General features: G+C 37.2%; 1 protein-coding gene across 2 annotated transcripts in view; it reads right to left on the bottom strand.

Annotated features, from left to right (window-relative positions):
- VWA8 (von Willebrand factor A domain containing 8) overlaps window positions 1-21,590 on the bottom strand; it is a 181,580-nt gene that overhangs the window by 151,336 nt on the left and 8,654 nt on the right. For both annotated transcript variants that reach the window (XM_032677885.1, XM_032677884.1), the window contains exons 2-4: window positions 19,038-19,115; window positions 9,236-9,366; window positions 7,287-7,397 (exon numbers count right to left, since the gene is read on the bottom strand). In XM_032677885.1, coding sequence (XP_032533776.1) covers window positions 7,287-7,397; window positions 9,236-9,366; window positions 19,038-19,115 — 320 coding nt within the window. The remainder of the gene's footprint in view (window positions 1-7,286; window positions 7,398-9,235; window positions 9,367-19,037; window positions 19,116-21,590) is intronic.

Here is a 21,590-nt window from a genome sequence, read left to right as displayed (position 1 = left end):
AGAACTGGAACAGTCTTTCATTTCACAGTCATTGATTTTTGCTTCTCCAGTCACTGATTTCAGCTTCCTCTCCACTTTTTTTTTTTTCCATTTTTGAAGTAACACACGTCAAATGATGTTTTATTTCCATCACCCCTTACCCTAACATGACGGTCAAGTGTTTTTGCAATAGTGCCTGCAAACTGTATTTACAAGAAATTATGTCCCCACACAGGTAGGGTCCAGCTATTGTAGCTGCTTTTCAACAGCTTTATTAGTACAACAGTATATTTACATCAGATATGTGAAACATTTTATCTCTTGGGCAGAGCCAGAACCAAGAACAAGTAAACTGAGTTTTTTAACAGACTTACTAGTGTAAATACCTACAAACAAAGAAACTTGGAGGGTTTTTATCTTCATTTGCTATAACTCTTGTCTTGGAGGGTTTTTATCTTCATTTGCTGTAACTCTTGTCTTCAGGACAAGAATAAGGGAGAAAGGTAATTTAAGTTTTTCTTCCTTTTGAGTAGCAAAATAAAAAGGAAATTAGGTATTTGACAGATATCTAAAAATTATTAAGTTGGTTATCACTCAGAAATCACTTTCACTTAGAGCACCATCCATCAAGTCCATATTGCCTATGGGTATTAAGACCCCACATATTACCAAGTATTACTCTTTCCCCCATTGTAGGAAATAACAGCTGAAGGGAAAGTAGAATATACATGTAACAGACACAAACATAAGAAAAAAGAACCTCACACTTTTGATTTTAGTCTGTAAGGAATTATAAATATGCAGTCCTAATACTCCTCCACATTACATCACAGGCATTCCTCTACATATCCAATACATCAACACAAGATACCAGAGTTTGAACTATCAACTAACAAATCAAGTTAAATGCTAACACTTTTAGTAGCATGAAAGAAATATGGCAAATGATTAAAACAAAATCCCTTCTCAAAGTTAAGAGGTTACTATATAGGGGTCCGCACCATGCATTTTCTTTTTAGATACAAGATATACTATGTCAACAATAATAAAGATTGACTTCATCCAAATACTCTTGATTTCTACCTGATGTTTCCCTCTTTCTGTGCAATGTTGGACAAAACAAGAAAATAAATAGTAACATTCACACTTTCGGAGCAGTGCAATGCTTGTCTCTTCTCTCTACAAATTTTGCTATCTCGCTCCTTGTTCTAGGTAGACAGATACTACAGTGACAGTCAGTCAATGAAGTTATACTTTCTGACAATGCCTTTGCTGTGGCTAACTTACCAGCACATCAAAAGCCCACTGTCTCCTCCAAAGCAGTAAGTCAATAAATCACAGAACTAGGCTGTGATAGAGAGCAACAATTCGCTCTCACTGATTATTTTTTTAAAGCTGAATTACCCTTACATAGCTCTTTAATAAGATATAGAAAGATTTTTATTTTTATCTGTGTACACAAACACATATAAAAATACATACACACACACTCTCAAATATGATTATAATCTCACTCTCAAATATTATTATAATTTCATTCAATTATTCTTATGTCTGATTTTATAGTTCCCTTTCTAGTCTGCTTTGATTAAAGGAAACCAAACTCGAGTCTGTTTAGTGCTACTCCAGGGGATTTCATGTCATGTTCATTTTACAGACAGGATAGTTTAAGCTGTCATTTCTGTCACTCTGGGTATTTAATTGTTTGCTACAAGAAGTCTTTCAAGCCCTGCTAGAAGATTATTTTTCTGGTATCTTGACAATCAATTTTATATTTTATCATGGTGTAACTTAAGACACTGGTGCAGCTAGGGATGTGAAATTATTGTATTAAAATGAATATGTTCACATAGTTCAAAGATACTCCAAAACAGTCTAATTCTGTATATGCAGAAACGACAGTGATATACATATATATCCACTCAGTGGATACAGCTTAATCCGCAAATCTTCAAAAACATGACATTGAATTTGTAATTTTTCAGCACATAATCATATGACATCTATATACTTATTCCAACCTCAGTTAATTTGATTGTCTTGAACAGAAAAGGCTGTACACTTTATTAAGTGGTTTTTGTTTAGGAAGCTTGCTTCATTTTATGCAAAAGCTGGAAGTTACAAGGTAAACAAAACCGGGCATTTCAGACAACATGGTTTGTGACACAATTCTGGAGCAATACACCTCTCAAGCACCAATAAAATGGCTTAGCTGCTCTCCCAAATGCATCTATTACACTAAAATAATGTAGGATTTCCTTAGATGTAATAATTACCAATGTAGGAGGCTGTACTAATAAGAGTGTAAACCAGAGATGTGCCTTTTATACCTTTCTATACACAATAAAAAGCAAAACCACATCAGAAAAAAAAAAAAAAAAGACAAAAAATATCAAATCTAATTCCTTAATTTTTGAAAATACACTAGGCTGATATTGGAATCTTCATACTGGTTCAGTGAAGTTGACAGCTCAACTATAAAGAGTTATAGAAGCAGAAAACCACTCTACAAGACAAACTCTTCTATCAATAAAAGCAAAATTAGAAGGTATCATTTAAATATTTATGTAATATAAAGTAATTTTAACTAATTGTTTGATATACAACATAATTAACCCATGCAATAAATTACAGAATAAAATCAAGAGGTTACTTAATTAGCTCAGTAACAGCAATAATGACATTTTTGAGGCTTTTAACAGTGAATTACAAATGAAAGCAAAAATTAATGGCCCAAGGTAAAGACTAGAAAACAGAATTTTCTGCTGTCAGTACATGAATTAAAACAAATAATTCACCATTAGCCCATTATAAATTCTTTATTTTACATTAGTTTAATAGGGAATGAATTTACCAATTCAATGTTTACCTTTCTGTATTAGGGAGGATTCAGACCATACTGAATCTTGAAAACCAAGACACCGTTGCAAGCTCAACAAAACTGAAATTTATTAACAAGAGGTGGCCAACAAAACAAACAAACCCAAAAGGGAGGAAGGAGGAGAGAAATAAGCCCCCAGCACAACCTCCTCAGTTACCCAGCTGTTGCCCATAAAGTTATCTTACCGACTGAGCATGCCTAGAATTACCCATAGCTGAAGCTGCATCCTTGGAGAGTCAGTAAGTTCACAAACTGGTAGGCGTCCCCGCCAAAGGCAACGTTGTCCCTGAGGTAAAGCTAGCTCTCTTCTAAGAAAGCGCTATCTGCTTTTATACAATTAACTGAGTGACCCCAACCTCCCAGGTGTGGCCATCACCACCCAGCCAGAGGCCCTCAGTCTCACCCCCTGTTATGCAAGCACATCTCTTCTGCACATGCATGAGAACTTCAGAAATCCCCTAATGCATGCATGATATGCTTTGGGGGTCTTTCTTAATTGAGTCAGGGGTCGAGCCTTCCTCCCCTCCTCTTCGATTTCTCCTTCAAATGCCCTTGGCAGACAATGAACCAATAGTAGAACACCAATTACAATAGTTTATACAGAAGTTCTCCCTCCAAGGACGAATTCACTGTTTTATCAGTGAACTTGGCAGGGAGAATATAAACTACTACAGGTGGTTGGGGTCAAACACAGAGCAAAAATATCAGCATAAATTCACTCTGCTACACTTTCTTTTAATGGCCTCCTATTCCCGAGGTAAATAAACCCTTTTTCAGATATCTCTGTTACCTACCTAACTCCAAATCTCCCATTTGATTCATTCTAGTACTAAGAAACGCTAATATGCAAGAATATTTGATACACTGGCCCTTCAATATACATGTCAATACAGAATTTCAGTAACTGTTTCCCAATCGCCGCCTTTCAAATCTATTTAAAATAACTAACTGCAATTATGTTCAGTAACTTCATGCTAAAATGTAGCAGATGTTTGGAAACCTCTGAGATAAAAATTTAGAGCATTTAATCTGTCACTATTAAAAGTAGAGTTATAAACAACAGTAATATCTTAACAATCACTCAGAAAACTTTGCAAACCTTTCTGGGTCTGCAAACTTGATGATTCACTAAATTAAAGTTCTTTCTGGTCACAAGATGCCAGGTTTCATTACAGTACATTATTATTCAAAGTGTAAACTACAGTACTATGTTAAGACTTGCATACAAAGAGCCTCATCTATCTTAAACAACAGCTAAGTTTTATTCAACCCACAGAATTCATACAGCGTGTGTTCTGGAAACCAGACTTTCAAACTTTGCTGTCTTCTCTTGGGTGTCATGAAGAGCAAGCATGAGATTCCACAGGAAAGGAAACAGTAGGTAAATCTGAAAAGCGGAGCCTAGTATCTTCAGTCCCTCACATGAGTTCACCTTCTCTTTAGCTCAGCTATGCCACTTGGAGCAATCCAAGCTCTTTAGGGAATATTTTGTTAAGGCTACCTACTGATACCTTTCTCTATCTTCAAACAGTTCATGGTCTGTGGTTTAAAGAAGAGTAGTGTCCGGCTTCTCTAATGTTTTGAATTGGTACAGCCATCTGCAAATCTCAAAATCATTAAATGAACTAATTAAAATTCAGGCACCAATGGAACCTGTAAAACTTTATAGCTCAATAATAAAATGGAATAATTACATCTATGATGGCTCTAAACACAAGTAAGTACCATATTTTACTTATCTTTACCTAAAATGTAGGGTGAGAAAACTTCAGCATGTTTCAAATATTCTAAGTGTTCATCTAAATACCAATTATTTATTTTCTTATTTTCCGTTCAGAGCTTAAACATACAGTGGCTACAAATACAATGAGTAAAACATGAGCTGAGCAAAGACATCATGATTCCAACTGATTTTAGTACTATGGTATCTTGCTAAAGGAAAGTCTTGGTCTGAAGTACCACTGTGTTGGATTCTGGTTCGAACCTTTTAACTGAAAATTTCTAACTCATTGAGAAAGATGGTAACCTTAGACCTTTACTCTGGAAAGCTAATCTTCCTAGAGTGTTCTTACTGGAGTGAGAACAATTGAAACAGCTTGTACAAAACGAAGCAAGCTGTCTCGTACTTGCACTGGGATCAATGTCTACAGACAAATACAGGGTTAACAGACCATCTCACATCTTGGTGAGCTTCTTACAGTCCCCAGTACAGCCCCAGTGGCCCTTACAAACATTAGTTAATTAATGCTCTTACACTAAATTACCTTGACTATCCTATAGCAAGTGTTAGGATAAGGCTGTCCATAACAGCAAATAGGCATGGAGCTAACATGAGTCAAGGAGTTAATCCCACAACCTACACAAGTGCTCTTATCCTCTGGTAAATGAGAAGCCACAGTCTTAATCCACAGTAAATACTTCAAATTATCTCATATTGTGCAATCCTCGCATTTCCAGAGAAGCACGAGATAATCTGAATTACTAGAAATAAGTAAAAAAAAAAACATATTTAGATTAGCTATTAATTCTTCATTCTGAAGATCTTCCATTGCTCGAAGTCATATATCGTGGTTTCAACAAAGTCTGTTTAAAGGTTTCTTGAAAGTTTGGAGGCTGAAAAAGAGATCATTGGGAATTTGAGGAAATAAAAAGGAAAATGTTTCTTTAAAACAGAGAACAGAGCTTTCAGGTTACCTTTTCTCTCACAAAACACTTGTATGATGGTGATATCATTAACCTCTACAGCATCACCAACTGAAAACTGTTTTAGATAACACATTTAAGTTCATACTACATCAGAGGAATTCACCCACCTTATATAATTAGAAGCCTAATCTGTGTAAAAATTTTAGGTATCTAGGAAAACGGACATTTCATATGAAGTTGTCATAGGTTTACTTGTTCTAAAAATCCAAGCAGAAATTTTCCTTTCCCCTGTCCCACTGTAAGAGAAGGAGGTTGAACGAGGAGGGCGAAGGGGTAATTAACTATACAAAAGAACTAGCTGGCAGACCTGCATTCCCAGCTAATAGCCCTTCTAAAAAACTGCAGGGAGAGGGGAGGAGTTTTTCTCCTCCTTTCCTTACAAACGGGGGACACTTCACTTTTTGCCTTAACAGAGGCAAGGTGTGGGTGTGTGTTGGACAAGCTTTGAGGTCGTTTTGCTCTCGACCTGGTCATCTGGCTCCTCTCCGGCCTCGGTTTGCCTGTGCGCTGCCTGGTCTCCAGCCCGAATCTGTTCAGAATTCACCAGAGAGTTTGCGCTCATCAAGGAAAGGGGGGAGTCCCGACCACAGCCAGCCACAGATAACATGAGTTCCATAGGAAAGAAACGGTCCTTCTTTCCCGTTCTCCCCTTCTCCTCCTTGGGGGGGAATCTCCATTTTGGCTCCTCCTGTGATCCGGGCCCCCCACGCGGTGGCCGCCAGAGCCCAACGGCGCCCCCTGCTGACCAACACTGAGCACTGCAGGCTCTGCTCCTCCAGTGATCCAACAGCGCTCCTGGATTCTAATCCAACCGTGATTAGAATCGCGCTAGAGGACAGAGAAGTATCAGACCGTTTCCTTTTTTGAAGGGGACTTTTGGGTACAGGATTATTGCTTAGTTGTTTTTGTGTTCTGTTACTGGTTTTGCCAGTATACATATATCTTTTAATAAAGGGTTATTATTTCTTCCTTTTTCCATACTTCCTCGATTGGAGCCTCTTAATTTCAGATTTACAATTGCTGAGAGAGAAGAGTTTGGTCTACCTCATAACTCATCCTCCTTAGCAAAACACTTCAGTCTCTTTACACTGAGACAGAAGTGTATTTTACTTGCATAATCAGAAGGGAAACATGCCATTGATAACTCATGAAGAGAAACCATACCTAACCCAAGTCACTCTATGGCTGTACTAAGTCAGCTACTGGTCTGGGGCAATACTGATGACAGGAGTGTTTAAATCGTTATTTTAGTCCACATCAGCAGTGAGCTTTCAAACCACATCTCCCAGTTGCCTCCATTTACTGTGCTTAGGTTTCCAAACACAGAGCCGTTTTGAAACACATGAACTAGACTCTTCTGCAAAGAAACTAGATTGGAAGATTAATTTCAGAAACACATTCAATGTGCTACAAGTATTGGGGAAGAGACGTATCAAGGGTAGTTCTAATCTAACTTGCACAGAGTAGATCTTACCTGTTGTTACAGAAGCATATCAAAAATAGTCTGCCTAAATCAACCCTGTAGTACTCTTAAGAGACAGAGTAATCTTCGATTTGGGTAGAGACAACATTTTTGATAATCATGAGATCAAGAGTGCAAGACACTTTCTACTTGCATTAGAAACATGTCAATCCACATATTAATTTTTCATCATATAAACCATTACTTCCTTCAAACTACTTGTAAACAACTATCAGGTGGTACATGAGTGCAACTTGCCTGATCAAGATAAAAAGCACTCCCATCTCGGATCTCTCGTCGTTGTTTGAGGTCAGTTTCTGTGGTGTCCCTCGACAGTGCAATATATTCAACCTCCCGCTTTGTTAGCTCCTGTGGACAACAGATTAAAGTTATTACAAAAGTAAGACTATAACCTCAGTAAGTAAACTTTAAGAATAGGTCTAATGGTATATTTGTACAAAAGAGCTCTAGGTAGGAGCACACTGATTTGAAATAACTCTGAAAAAATCTAATATCTCTTATTTTTAAAATGTTTACAGTGTGTTCTGCCTCAAACAAAATGGTTTCAATTGCTGCTCAATAAACTTTTGTTTTCCCCAAAACCAAAATAACCAGCTATATATTCTTTCCATTGAACATCTGTAAAATTCTTTAAGTTAATCTTCTGGTTCTGGACCCTGAAAAACAATCAGCGTCTGCAAATCATGAATAAAAATAAAAAACCACATGTTTTTTAACTGATATTTATTTAACTGATATTCCTGCTATTTCCACATCTGGGTTATCACGCATTCTGCTTAGGAAACGGACTCATGATGACATGCTCTTAGCCCTTACTCCTCAATTAAAAGTACCACTGATTTAACAGAACTTTCTTATGAGGCATCTTTTAACTATAGTTGTATGAAAAGAATAAAGCAAAGATATGAAACCCTATGAAAATTATTTCCTTTCCACTTTCCCAGTGCCTATTGGTTACAAAGCCACAAGTCCTTTATGTTGCAGGTAGATAAAATTGCACTTTCTTTTAATTAAAGGAAAAAACCAGACTTTTTTCAACAATTAGCCCCATGTATATGAATACATAGTAAAAACTTTCAGTAACAGCAGATAAAACTTTTCCAGGCTTATGTATCTTCATTAAAGGCACCACAGCATGTATCAGCTTACACGAAAAGACCAGCCTCCCCATAGTTTTTTGGCATGGCACTGAATCAGTAAGCTGCAGCCTTTCTAATAGATCTCAAGTGCATAAAGTCAGTGGCATAAATAACAAGATACATTCTATGTCCCATGCCTGGATATCAGGTGTTTTCTAAGTCCTCTTTTTAGGTTATACCAAACTCTTCTCATTTTTTTAAGGAATGCATCAAGCTATCAAGTAGCACATCTGGTTTGCTGAATTAAGAAATCTTTTCTCTCCTTTGCATAGTTCAAATCTTGCAGCTTTCTCTTTTATGCTTTACCTCTGAGAGTTAGTATTTGAATCAGTATCTTCTGATTTTTAAAGGAATGACTGATCTTTATGACAACTGTTTATACACCTCCATTTGCGATCCCCGTGCCCAACCAGATTCCAGATACAGCTCATGGTAGACCAAGTCCTACCCACATCACTTTTGGGGGCAAACAACCCTCTCCTCCTGATCATTTAAGGGCACTGACTTTTTAAATGAGAAATTTTGTACATGTTGTTCCCATGGTTCATGCAGATGGATGTGGGCAACTCCTTCCCACATTCCAAGAGAGGATCATACATGCATCTACTTTAATCACTCACAGTAACTGTTCCCAAATGTTACTCAGAATACTTCTTTACTAAATCCTTTCCTTCATTTGTTTTTTTATGTAATGAAGCAAAAACGATTTGTTGTCTGTAACAGTAGGCAGATATCTTAATCTTCTAACATACATAATGCTGAGAACAAACTGTTTCTCCATTTGTGATAGCATATGGTAACACAGTTTTCCCACTCATTTTTTTTACCCCTGGAGTTTAAGCAGAAAAGCATGTATTAAAATGTCTGTACTTTCTATTTGTCTATAACGAAAATTGAACTTTGGAAAGCACATTTATGGAAAAACTTATTTACCTCCTGAGTAGCTTGCTGTAAGATTTTCTAGGACTAACTTTTTACCACTTGTCTAGTATAGGAATGACTGACATTAATAACCAAGTCTCCTAGAATTTAAACCAACACACTTACCAGATACTGCATGGCAATAGATCGCCGGAGAGGTCCAGGGGGCCCAATGAGAAAGACATCTTGGCCAAGAAGATCTTTCTGCATTATCCATCTTAAATGGTGGACTACAGACTGGGCCAGAGAATCTGTCACTTTGAAACACAAAGATAAGAACACATTATTAAATTTTGAAAAGTGCTAGATACCTGACCATTCACACATTTTTTTGTTCTTGTCTTCAAAAATAAAACGAAGACATAAAGATGTTCTGCCCTAAAGCTGGATAGCTGAAAAGCAGAGAATTCCACACAGAATTTCCATTAGACAATTTAATTTACATATAAGTTTACACAGCTATCTTACCCACTGCTTTTTTGTCTGCACAACTTCATCCTTCAAAAAAACAATCAACATAAAATGGAAAAAAAGTTGCTGATTCTTATTTCACATTAAACTGATTAACATAAAGACGTGTTTTTATTACTCAATGTTGAGTGGACTTCTCAGCATCAGTTAATAGAATGTAAATACATTATTAATAATTTTTAAAATATTTATCCTGCCTATATCCCAGTGCTTTTTTGAATCGTGAACTTCAAAAAAAAAAAAGAATACTGTGATTGCGCCAGACAAAGATTAGTGATCAGGGACATACTTAATTTGTTATTTTTTTTAAAGACAACTCATTCCTGTTTATATTTTGACACAATAAACCACAGAATTACCACGGAAATGCAAACCTTGCCATATCACTACATCGATACCATACAGCTTCCAAAATCATCATAAAAAACAACTCAAAGCAGATCTGCTTACTTCTACTAAGAAATATAAAACTCATTATTTTAAAACGCAATAACCTGATTATAATTAAACTAAAACCTTTACCATATGCACTCAAATGTTGGCAGCACTGGAAATCATCATGCAGAAAGAGCACACTGAAGGAGGGGCATCATATTCCCAGAACAGTCCTTCACATATCCCCCAGCAAAGCCTGGCTCTTTCTCACCCACAAGCAAGAAGCACTAGTGCAGGAAGAGAAGGTGAACATAAGCAAGTCAGGAGGGAGACTAATCTATATATACATATGTATATGGTTACTTTCAGAACAATCTGACAAGACTAATGATGGTCTGAAGCTGGAGGCTCAAGGGTGATGACTGGGATGCTGAAGCACAGAAAGAAAGGAGCAAGAGGTAATGAAATCTCCAAAACAATATTTGGTTTTTTAACTTTTTTTCACTGCGATTACTGGTTGCAATTAGAAGCCAACATTTAAAAAAACAAGGGTCAGTGCTACTTAAGCTTTCCTGAGACAGGGGAAGTAGTGCATGCAGGGCAGAGTTAAGGACAGCAAGCAGTAGTGCCTCTCAGTTCTGAGACGGTTCAGTTCACTTTGCATACCAGAATTAAAATTCATTTTTGTAAGATCATAGAAACAGCATTAAATGACTGTGTGACATTCAAGAAAGATTTTTCAAGCATAAAGGTGACTAAGGAAAACTTTGACAAAAACTTTAACTGAATGTTTTGGTCTTTGGTCTGGCACTAAGCAAAGCCATGTGAAATCATCTACTTCCAAGGAAATCTACAATATCCTGACCACCAATATGAACAGGAATAGCATACACACACAGGTGAGCAATCTACCTACGTACATTATGGTTGTCAGATTAATTTGTAAACTAACATTCCAGGTTTGCTTTATTGTCTTGTTTTCTAAACAACTGTCATTAGCATGCCCAGGATTGGCTTTCATATAGTAAGATAACATGAATGCAAAATACTTTCTTCTTCACTGCAGTATTGTATTCCAAAAGCAATGCACATTGTACCACACACAACTGGTCAAACGCAAATAAATCCCTTCCTTTCGACAAGATTTTCAAGAAAATAAGGCAAGTTTCTACTAGATACACTCTTTGGGAAATAAAGGGTAATACATCACACCAGAAGAACTGCTCTGTCCAAACTATGCTACCGGACAAGTGTGGAAATTTGAAAAGCATCACACAAACAAAAAGTATTATCTTAAAGGTACCAAAAATTTTAAGACAGATCTTATATTCATTATTACTTCTACCTGCATGAAGCCAATGTGCCTCTAGTGCATTTTTATAATAGTTGTTCAGTACATTGTTCCAGATATTAAGCCTACTTCATTTTTCCAGCTATGCCATTCTAAAATCACGTAACATTTTCTTTGTACATGCAGTCTATGCTACATAAACTATTTCCAAAGCACAGCACTTTTTCAAAAGCAACCTTAGATGTACATACACAGTATCTTGTATATCATTTATATATATTTAGACTACTTGTACTGTGTTCTCTGCATTGCAAGGCTTTTAAGTTTTCTCTAACATGACTTGGAAAAAAATTCCTCTCTATTCAGGAACTGTATGTCAACATTACTACAAGTATCATGTAACCATTTTCTATGACTTTTATAAGATAGAGAAAATTCACTGAGGAAAGCATCAGCAAGTATATTACAGCAATTTTTATTAATTATCCAATGAGTCACATAGCATCTAATGCAAACTGGGTTTGAACAATCTGTTTAGTGGCACTCTGCTGATTTGCAGTAGTTAAATAGTTACATTCCTAATCTGCAGGATGGTGCATAGCAAGCCTCTACAGTGTATTCTCTAAGACACCATCTGGCACATGCAGGAAAGTAGTTGGTGCTACAATTTGCTATTCCTGTGTACCAAGGACAGACAGCGAAAGAAATTGCATTCTATTGATTTGTAATATGTGATAAGTAGGACAGTACCTAGCAGAATCTGCACAAACATTTTGTAAAGTGAGCAGTTGAAGCTGAATGGAGAAATCCCCAAATAAGAGAAGTAGAAAATGTTTTAGGTAGATTTTGAAGCAAACACAGCAGCTGCTCCTGTTTGATCCACAAATCAGCTTTTGATAAAACCAAGACTGAAATGGCTATGCTAACCTCAGAAATTTTCTGGTTCACTCATACGTAAATTCTTGGCAGATGCTACACTCACTGAAGCCATAAGATTTGCTGGAGACAGCAGACAGTATCTTCTGGCAAGTCCTTGTGTCCCAGCTACAGAAGAAATCCCATAAATAAGGTGACACCTAACTCTTCCCACTGTTCAGACAGTTAAGTGAACTGATTCCCAAAAATATCTATTCCAAATGCAGTACAAAATACAGCAGAACTTGTGTCCCTGTTTGATAATTCACATAATAACAAACAGGCACTTAGAAGACAATAGTATACATAATTTTCAACAGAATAAAAGAAGACCTCTGCATACCCTGAACCTTCACTACAGTGCATGCTCAGAGTCTGAAAATTTCTCCTTTTTTTCAGGAGAGGAAAAAATTCATGACAGGAAAAAGATCTTGTCTGAATACCGAGGGGGTCCTTTAGCTGTCCACAGCAGTCTGCAGTACATCCAGCAAGGGGGCAGCTGCCATAAAATACAGTTACGGAAGAAGGGGAAAAGGAGGGAGGTCTTTGTCTAAAAACATAAACACATTTCAAAAAGGGAATTTTTATTTTATTTTTTAAATTAGCTCACTGAGACTCACTTCACAGCTTGTTCAGGCTGGGGGACAATGAAGAAAGATAGTGAGTTGGCCAGGAGAGAGTGGAGAAGGCAGCACAGCCAAGGTGAAGAGGGAGGCACTCCTATGTGGTCTGCTTTCAGTGACTGTCATTTAGCACTTTGCAAGTAAAACGCTGCTGCTCTTCCCATTTTATGGTGATGCACAGAGCCCAAAGACTTTTCAGTCTTATAATGCGGTTACATCACAGACAGTTTTCACTGGAATACTACTTTTCCTCATAAATTTTTCATGGAAACTGTCTTCATTCCAAAAATTTTTGTTCTTGCGGTGGTAAGGAAATAAGTTGCGAGTCTTTGCAGGGGCTTAGAAAGGGGGAAGTTACTTCTTGGATGAGACCATAAACTCATAGATTAATTCCTCTGAGTTGGTTGCTTCAGTTCTACATAGATAAATCACATTTCTTCATGTAAATTAAAAGATAATATAAAGGAAACATGTAAAACCAAATAGCTTTCTGGAAGAGACCCTGAATGGGATTCAGAAGAGTATGTTTCTCCTAGTGACACATAAACATGGAATAAATGAAACTATTCTTAGCTGGATGTACAACTCATAGAGAAACACACAGTCAGAGCACTTATCTGTAGCCCAGACTCCCACTGGAGGGACATACTGTGTCTGCTTTAAGGTGCAACTGCTCAGTTCAGCACTGAAAAGTATGAGAGACTCTAGAAAACAGCAAGAAAAATTATCAAAATAAATTGGAATTCAGTTCAGAAAATAAATGTTTTCCAATATGCAAGACAGGACCACCACAAAGAAAAAAGTTATCTGTATATCATGGTTATGCTAGATAAAATAAGACCCAAGGGAACTAAAAGTATGCCTCAAAAGACCTAAATGAGGTATTTGAACAAGCTTTTGTCACAAAAGAATCATTAATTACTGGAGCAAAGTGTACAGAGGGTTGTGAAATCCATGTCACCATCACATCTTAAGAACAAGGATGACAAACATCTCTCAGGAATGGTTCAGATTCAGCTGACCTTGCTTTGAGGCACACGGAACATGATTCTCTGAGCTCCACCTAGACCTTTGCTGTAGGTTTCCATGTCCCCGTATCTCCCTGTGCCTCACTCTCAGTACAGACAAAACAGGGATAATGATGTAAAATGTTCAGAGCTCTACTGACAAAAAGACCACCATTTCAGATTCTGGATGAGGTCGTAACACCCAAATAACGGTTGGAAGCCTACGTGAAATGTAGTGTTGAAATAATCACCATCTCTAACAGAAGACATCTTCCCTGAGGCTAGGAATTAAGTACTCACAGAATATTCTGAGTTTGAAGGGTCCCACAAGGGTCATGCAGTCCAACCCTTAAATGAATGGCCCGTTCGGGGATCAAACCCGTAACCTTGGTGATATTAGCACCATGCCCTAACCAGCTGAGCTAATCTCAGGAACTATGCAACGACTTAATCTTTTGTTAGCACAACATTACAGTCACACTGCAATACAACCTGTCTCTATAACGTGTTGCACTCTTACACTCAGATGTAAAGTTAGTACGGAGAAGAATGAACACACATTCCAGTGCAAATCTGAACCTATTCTGAGCAAAAACTGAACGTACACTTGCCCTGGCTTCAGTATGTGGTGCACGCCATCCTGTGACAAGGACACAGAGACATCTTACTCTTTCGGTGAAGAATAAATAAATGGAAACTGCTGACACCACTGAGCCTATTACAGAGAAATAATCCTAATTTCCTCAACAGTAGAACAATTTCAAGCACAGAAATCCATTTAGTGCTACCTTCTTTGTATCTCATTATTATACGCACAAACATTCTGCTTAAATTCCTCACGACAATCACTGTTTCATATATTTCAACTGAAAAAAAACTAATAGAATTTCTAACTTAATCCCCTGGAGACATGCACATCCCTTTTGATCACACATTGAAGAGGGTACTAAGACTCAGGACATCTGGCACAAAACCATGCACTGTTTGAAATTAATCTTCCACAATTCAATGCAGCTGCATGTAACATGACTACAGTCTCTCAAATGCACTTGCACCTTCACAGAGCAGCAAAGCCCTGTTGCAAGAGAACATCCCTTTTCCTGTCTTAATGAGGATTTGCCATCATCGAACAAAGTGTCCTGGAAGAGCTGTGTTAGGAATCGTTTTGTCAAAATTAATAAATACATGAAATGTCATTTTCATAACATTTCCAGAAACCATTAAGGAAAGCAGTGCACTGACATGAATTCAACATTAAAAAAAAATAATGTGCATTCTTGCAATTCAATTTCAGAACTAAACTATCACAGAAAGTCATACAAAATTTCTCCAAAGTAAAATTAAAGATACAATCGTGCTTTCAGGCATGGCGAGACTTTAAAAATATAGGGTTTATTTTTACTGATAAAAGAATGAGCAGTGCAAAAATAAGTGCCCTCTTTCTAGAATGTATCAGACAGTTATGACAGAAATACCATTAATAAAATTCCCTTGTGTATGACTCATTTTTGCTTGTCACCTTTAAAAAGAATTCAGATTTTATGTACCTTTAATTATCATCTTCCAAGAAAAAGGCATTTGTCAACAACAGCAAAACAAATTAATATTTCACATTAACACATAAAATGGAATATTTCATACAGAACTTGCTAGGCATCTAGCATAAAACCTGAAAAGCAAAGACATGAAAACATAGGGCAACCAGCAATACCTATCCTATCTGTTTCTGCAAAATATAATAAAGTGAAAAAAAAAATAAATTTTTGTAGCAATTATGTGACAAAATGACAAATGTGAAGTTTTGTAGGTACTTAACACATTTACCTTCCTCATTGTGTTATGATTTCTTCAGATTTTTAAGGCTATTTTTAAGCCTAGAATAATAATGCTGAGTTAAGAATAAGTTATAACATCCCTAAAATCTGTTGCAAATTATAGATATGCACTTTCAACAGCATCACATTTTAACACGGCTTTTATGTGGTAGAAGAAAAAAGCGGAAACATTTTATTTTACACAAAAGATAGGCTAGAAAACAATATCATATGCGATACTAATAAATGAACTGTAACTGCTTCAATTCCCTCCTATTAGTTCTTACTCCACTACAACCATTGCAATGTCTGAGACCTTTTCAGGGATATTTCCCACTTATGCAGATAATCTAATTATTTCTAGTCTTAGTTTAAAAGAAATCATGTAAGTACCTTTCTCATTTAAATGTAATATTAATTACAAAAAAAATTCCAAATATATGACATTTTAGTTTATAAATTAGTACATACATGCATAAATTGTGTTCATCTGTTTTACACCAAACCAACTTGTATCTACAGCATTCGCATAGAAAAACAAAAACTGCTCTTAAAAGAACAAAAAGATGTGTTAAGTAATGCACATGCTCTCTAAGTATCTCATAAAGAGATGATAATCGATATGGAGTGAATACAACCTACTTCACTTCAGGAATATAACTTTGTTCTCCATAGTAACATTACCAAAGAACTTGAACACTGAGAGATAAAAAAAATTCCTAAGTTTAAATGTACCAAGAAACTGTATTTAAGTATTTGAACTATATTTTATGCTATTAAATACATTAGTATTTTACTGTACTAAATTTTAACTCATTTAATAGTTAAGTTTACAAGCAAAGTTTTGTACTTTAAGTAATCTTACTGTCAGTACAATATTGATGAACAAGAGTATCCCAAGCATGACACAAGTTCCTTTCAGTTATGATTACAAAGAGAAACAAAATAATATATATGCTCTAATAAATGTTACATTTTGGTTTGATATCAGATTTTAGCTAAGATCTCATAATTCTGTAGAGTTCCATGTTCCTTTTTGCTATCAGTTTTCAATCACTTTTTCCTTCTTATAATCATTAACTACAAAAATTTCTCCTTTCATTCTTCCAAATGCTTTTATAATTCTCTTACCTTCTCAGAAAGAGATGTTGCTAGAGTAACTTACAGTTAACATTTACCTTGCTGAAAAGTGCAGATTGAACAAAACATGTAATAGTGACTGGGAAGGCATTGTTAAAATTAACACATTCAGTACAGCAAACAAAACCAGAAAGCAAAACAATCTACAAGAATTATAAATAAGTGAAATGGATCACATCAGTCATTAGCATAGACAACTGATGTCCTTTGTGATCAAAATGGAAAAGAAGCATACAAAATAAAGGGTGAAAAGCAAAAATCTATCCTTTAAGGAGCTACAAAAAGTAGTAATATAGAGCAGCATACGAAAAGTAATAATGCAGAGCAGCATTTCTCAACCATTTGGCTGCATTCCCAGGGAACTCATGAGGTATGGGAATTGTCATTACAGTCTAAAAAAGAAACCCTTTCCTCATAGGCTACCCTGTAACAGCAAGAGCTGGCACATGGCATTGGAAATTTTTCGTACCTTAGATCACCTGGTAGGGAAGTGACAGTGTGATGCCTACTAGGGTATGAGAATTAAGCAGCCCACAATCCAGATACAGATCAGTGATCTGGCCCACCAGACTAATGGCAGATTTCACACAAGTCAGACTGAAAACAAACCAAACCTTCCTCTCTGTATTGCTCTCTGAACAACCTAACCTAGCTGAAGATGCCCCTGCTCATTGCAGGGCGTGTTGGACTAGATGGTCTTTAAAGGCCCCTTCCAACACAAGCCATTCTATAACTCTATATTTCTGCCACACCTCTCAAAGGGCAAATATTTCAGAAGAAATGCTGCATGACAGAATAGTAATAAGAAACAATCATCCAAACATATCAGTAGTAACACAGGTCTACCATCCCACAGTTACTACAAAATCATGAAGCACAGAATCACAGAACAGTTGAAGCTGTAAGGGACCTCTGGATGTCATCTTGTCCAACCCTCCCGCTCAAGCAGGATCACCTACTGCCTGTCTGATGAACTGCAGCACCATTGTCCAAGAAAACGACATAAACTTTCACGCAGCAGCTCTCGCCCTTTCTGACACTGTACCAGCAGCATTCCCTGTACACCTGTAACATCCCTCTTGCCCTCAGTCTCTTTCTCCCAGCAGTTACCTGCCATCCTGCCAGGTGTGCAGTGGCAAGTCCCTTGTTGATACTATCAATGCCATCTTTCTAAAAGGCCAAAGAAAAGCCAGTGCCCCAGTTTTCTTGGTGTCTGAGTCAAAATGTCATGGAATGAATTTAGACATACTGGAAAGCAAATCCACTTCACGTGAATGGCTACACTCACTATTCATCTATAGAACTTTTCAAGCCCAGCAAGGACAGTAACTGGGAGTTCTTAGTGTTTGTCCTTGTCTATGCATAGTATAAGACTTGCATACCCCTTTAGAATGTCGTTTGTGCTTGGTTTTGGTCTGCAAATTTATCTGAATGGAAAATCAGGTTTTGGTGAGTGTTTTTTAATTTGCATTTTGGACATCCAGCAGCCTATATGTGAAAGTGTTGAACAAATAGCAACTGATCATTTTGGATCCTCAGGAAACATTTTCCTGTACTGTACTACGAAATGCCACAACACAAGCATGATTCACTTGCTGATCCATGGTGCAAAAGAAAAAGCTCAAGAAGCGTGTATTCTCAATCAACAATCAGGAAATAAGGATGGCTGCAAATCCAAGACATTTTTAATAAGGTATCAAAACATAATGCGAATTAATTGTAAGTACATGTATGTGTATTGTCATGTAATGTGTGTAACTAGCTGTGTCTTTTGTATTTGACAACATTTTTCATCACTATGCAATTGACTTCTCATTAACTTGATGGATTGCGAAGATCTGTATGTTTGCTGACAACAATCACATGACAGTCTGGGAATACTAAATATCACAGCAGAAAAACACCATACATCTGCCAAACTCCTAGGACATATAATTACATTGCAATTGAATGATAATTCTAAACTGCCACAGTTTTATGACCAAACAATTTGAGATTATTTTTAGAAGTAATTTCTGGATAGGAACCCTTTTCAACAAAATAATTACATATACACAAATGATCCTTTTACTATCCTACTGACCAGCGGAACAAGTTACATTCAAAGTTAAGAGATTCCTATACAATCAGCTGACCAGAGATACACTCAGCAAAGACAGCCTTCTCCAAATTTCCTGCTTTTTCAAAATATATTTCTTAGATAATTTCAGTAAAGTCTGTGGGGTGACTGAGTGAGTAGAAGTTTTCTGAATAAAGTCTTGAACCTCATTCAAAAAGAAAGCAGATTCTTACTGTAGTTCTGTGGAACAAGTTCTGGGTTCTTCGGTGTTTTGAGTTTAAAAGACACATCTCCAATAGTGACAGTATCACCTAAAAAAAAAAGAAAAGAAGTCTTTTAGTTCTCAGATACTCCAGATACTTTCTAAGAGCCTAAGGTCCTTAAATTTAAAAACATAGGCCTGCTGTGGTAAGGCTGACTGTGTGTTCAAAAAGCAGCCTCCAATGTGTTTGTATTTATTAATTAGGCTCTGCTGCTTTTCCACAGATCAGGTACCTGGACAATTTGCATTTAATTTATATTCCTTGACTGTTTTTTCTTTTGTTATAACCGTACATTACTTTGTTGGGACCTATGGAATTCAAGCTCAGTGTAGAACCCCATTCCAGCTACCACTGTTGATTTACTGAAATTAAATCTTCAGCACATTTGCATGCAGAACTAGCAGTGAGAAACACTTGTAGGGGTGATGATCTTCCTGAGCTTTCAAGCAGCCTGAAACAGTATCTGTTGGAGGTACAAAATGACAGATTCATGCCAGTGGGCTCTTCCTGCATTCCCTGACTACATGGCTGCAGAACCTGGTACCTTTCCAAGGTTTGAGAGGTCTCAAGCATTTCTTGCTCTGGATTTTGCCAAACTTAGAGCATCTGGACAGTTTATTTACTGGTCTCTTACTATGATCTGCCTGTCTTATCTATCTTTCTGCAGCCATAGACTTGAATTAAATTTCTTCCTTCTTTCTTTCTCGTGAAAATCAAAAGTGAAAACTAGTTTGCAGTCAGGATGGGTGAGCACCAAGGCAGCAACAGTCACACAAAAAACCAGCACGACACCCAAACCCCAAGAAAATGAGCTGTAGACTGGTAACAAACCTGAAGATTATTTTTTTCAAGAGACAATCTGGGCTATATAAATGAGTTCAGAAGCACCATGAAACTAAAATAACTCTAGTTAAATGACGTTTTTTTCCACGACTGGTGCTGAAGATAACACCACCTCCAGTGCTCAATAGACACTGTAGTGCATGCATGAGGATGGAGAGGATTACTGGAGTAAGACTGCTGCACAGGGGTGTAGTTTTGCCACAGCACTCTGATTACATTACCTTTCCATGAACTGAGGCCAAGTTTTGGAACCGTCTTTTGTGTTTGTGCTTTTCTCAAAAATAAGAAGTATAAAGTACAGAGATCACAAACAAGATCCAACTCTAAAACCTCTCTTGTAGATCTGCCCCTTGTCCTACTCTATCCAAGAGGACCCAGTCTACAGCACCGTGGAAGGAGTCAAACATTTTGGAAGACAAATGCTGGAATCAGAAAGGGAAATGCTGAAGAAGCTACTTGTCCAAATTAAGAGGTAACTAAAATTCCTTCCATACACACAGTAGCTCTCCTTTCAGCTAGCAGTGACTGTAGTTTTGCACTCAAAAGCCATTTTCTTCCAGCACACCCAGATGTTACTGCTCATCTCACAGGACTGAGAATCCCCAGGTCCTGACATGACTCACACAATCCATGGGAAAGGTTACACATTTAGGACTAGATTTATAGCAGCCAGGGGAGAATCACCTACAGCAACAAACAGCAAGCAGTAAAGAAAGGATTATAGCTGATTTCCTCCCAAATTGAAGGGCTTGACTTGCCAAGACTGGGATTCACAACCTGACATACATGCCTGAACATGGGTCTTTATGTTGCTTCTGAAGTATAAATAATCAGGCTCCCATTTTTTCCCTAAAATATTGGCAAAAGATAGTAAGCCGGTTATTGTTCCCACATTTTATGCAACAATACAGTGCTCCAATGGCTTGCCAGAAAGTGGGAGACAGGCAACAGCAGTACTGCCATATAAAAGATGAACAAGAATTCATCCCTGGTCCTAAGTGCAAGCAGCACCAAGCAGTTCCCACTCTCCATGCTAGAGCTAAGAACCCTTCTTTGGTTGATCTGTGCAAAAGCCCAGAGGTGGGATGGTCCTGGACAGAGCTGGGCAAAGCTAAGAATTAGGCAGCTGTCTAGGGCTATAGCTAATTTTCTGGCCTTTGCTGAATTTGCATTTCAAATGCACCAAAGAGTACTATGCCCTCTTCAGTGTGATGCATTCAAACTCACTCCAAAAGAAAGTTGACCAACACATCTAACTATGTCCAAAAATCCCACAGGTATTCCAGCCATCAATGGACTCTACAAACTTCCATGAAAAATGGGCTGGGAGGGAACTATATGTAAGATGTGGTGAGAGCTGAGCCCACAAAATCCCTAGCATACAGTCAGGGTATTCATCTTTTAATAGGTTTGTTGCTGCCTGGTGACAGATGTTGCCTCCAGCCTGCATCTGTCCAGAAAGCAAAAATATTAGCAGTGTTTAACAGAACTTCAAGCAATAATAAACCAAGACAGGAGAGTCCATTTTCCTAGCTAAATGAGCACAGGAAGGATTAGCCCACTAATCTTATCACACACTTCCACCTGGACTGTATTTTCTTTTCTCAATTTTTTTCTTCTGTACTTGTTTAAAAACTCATGTTTGGTTAGTCCATTTCCACTGCATTTCCAAACTCTTTG

The sequence above is a fragment of the Chiroxiphia lanceolata genome, chromosome 2, assembly GCF_009829145.1.
Source record: "Chiroxiphia lanceolata isolate bChiLan1 chromosome 2, bChiLan1.pri, whole genome shotgun sequence".
Taxonomy (NCBI): domain Eukaryota; kingdom Metazoa; phylum Chordata; class Aves; order Passeriformes; family Pipridae; genus Chiroxiphia; species Chiroxiphia lanceolata.
This window is presented reverse-complemented; position numbering and strand designations above follow the sequence as displayed.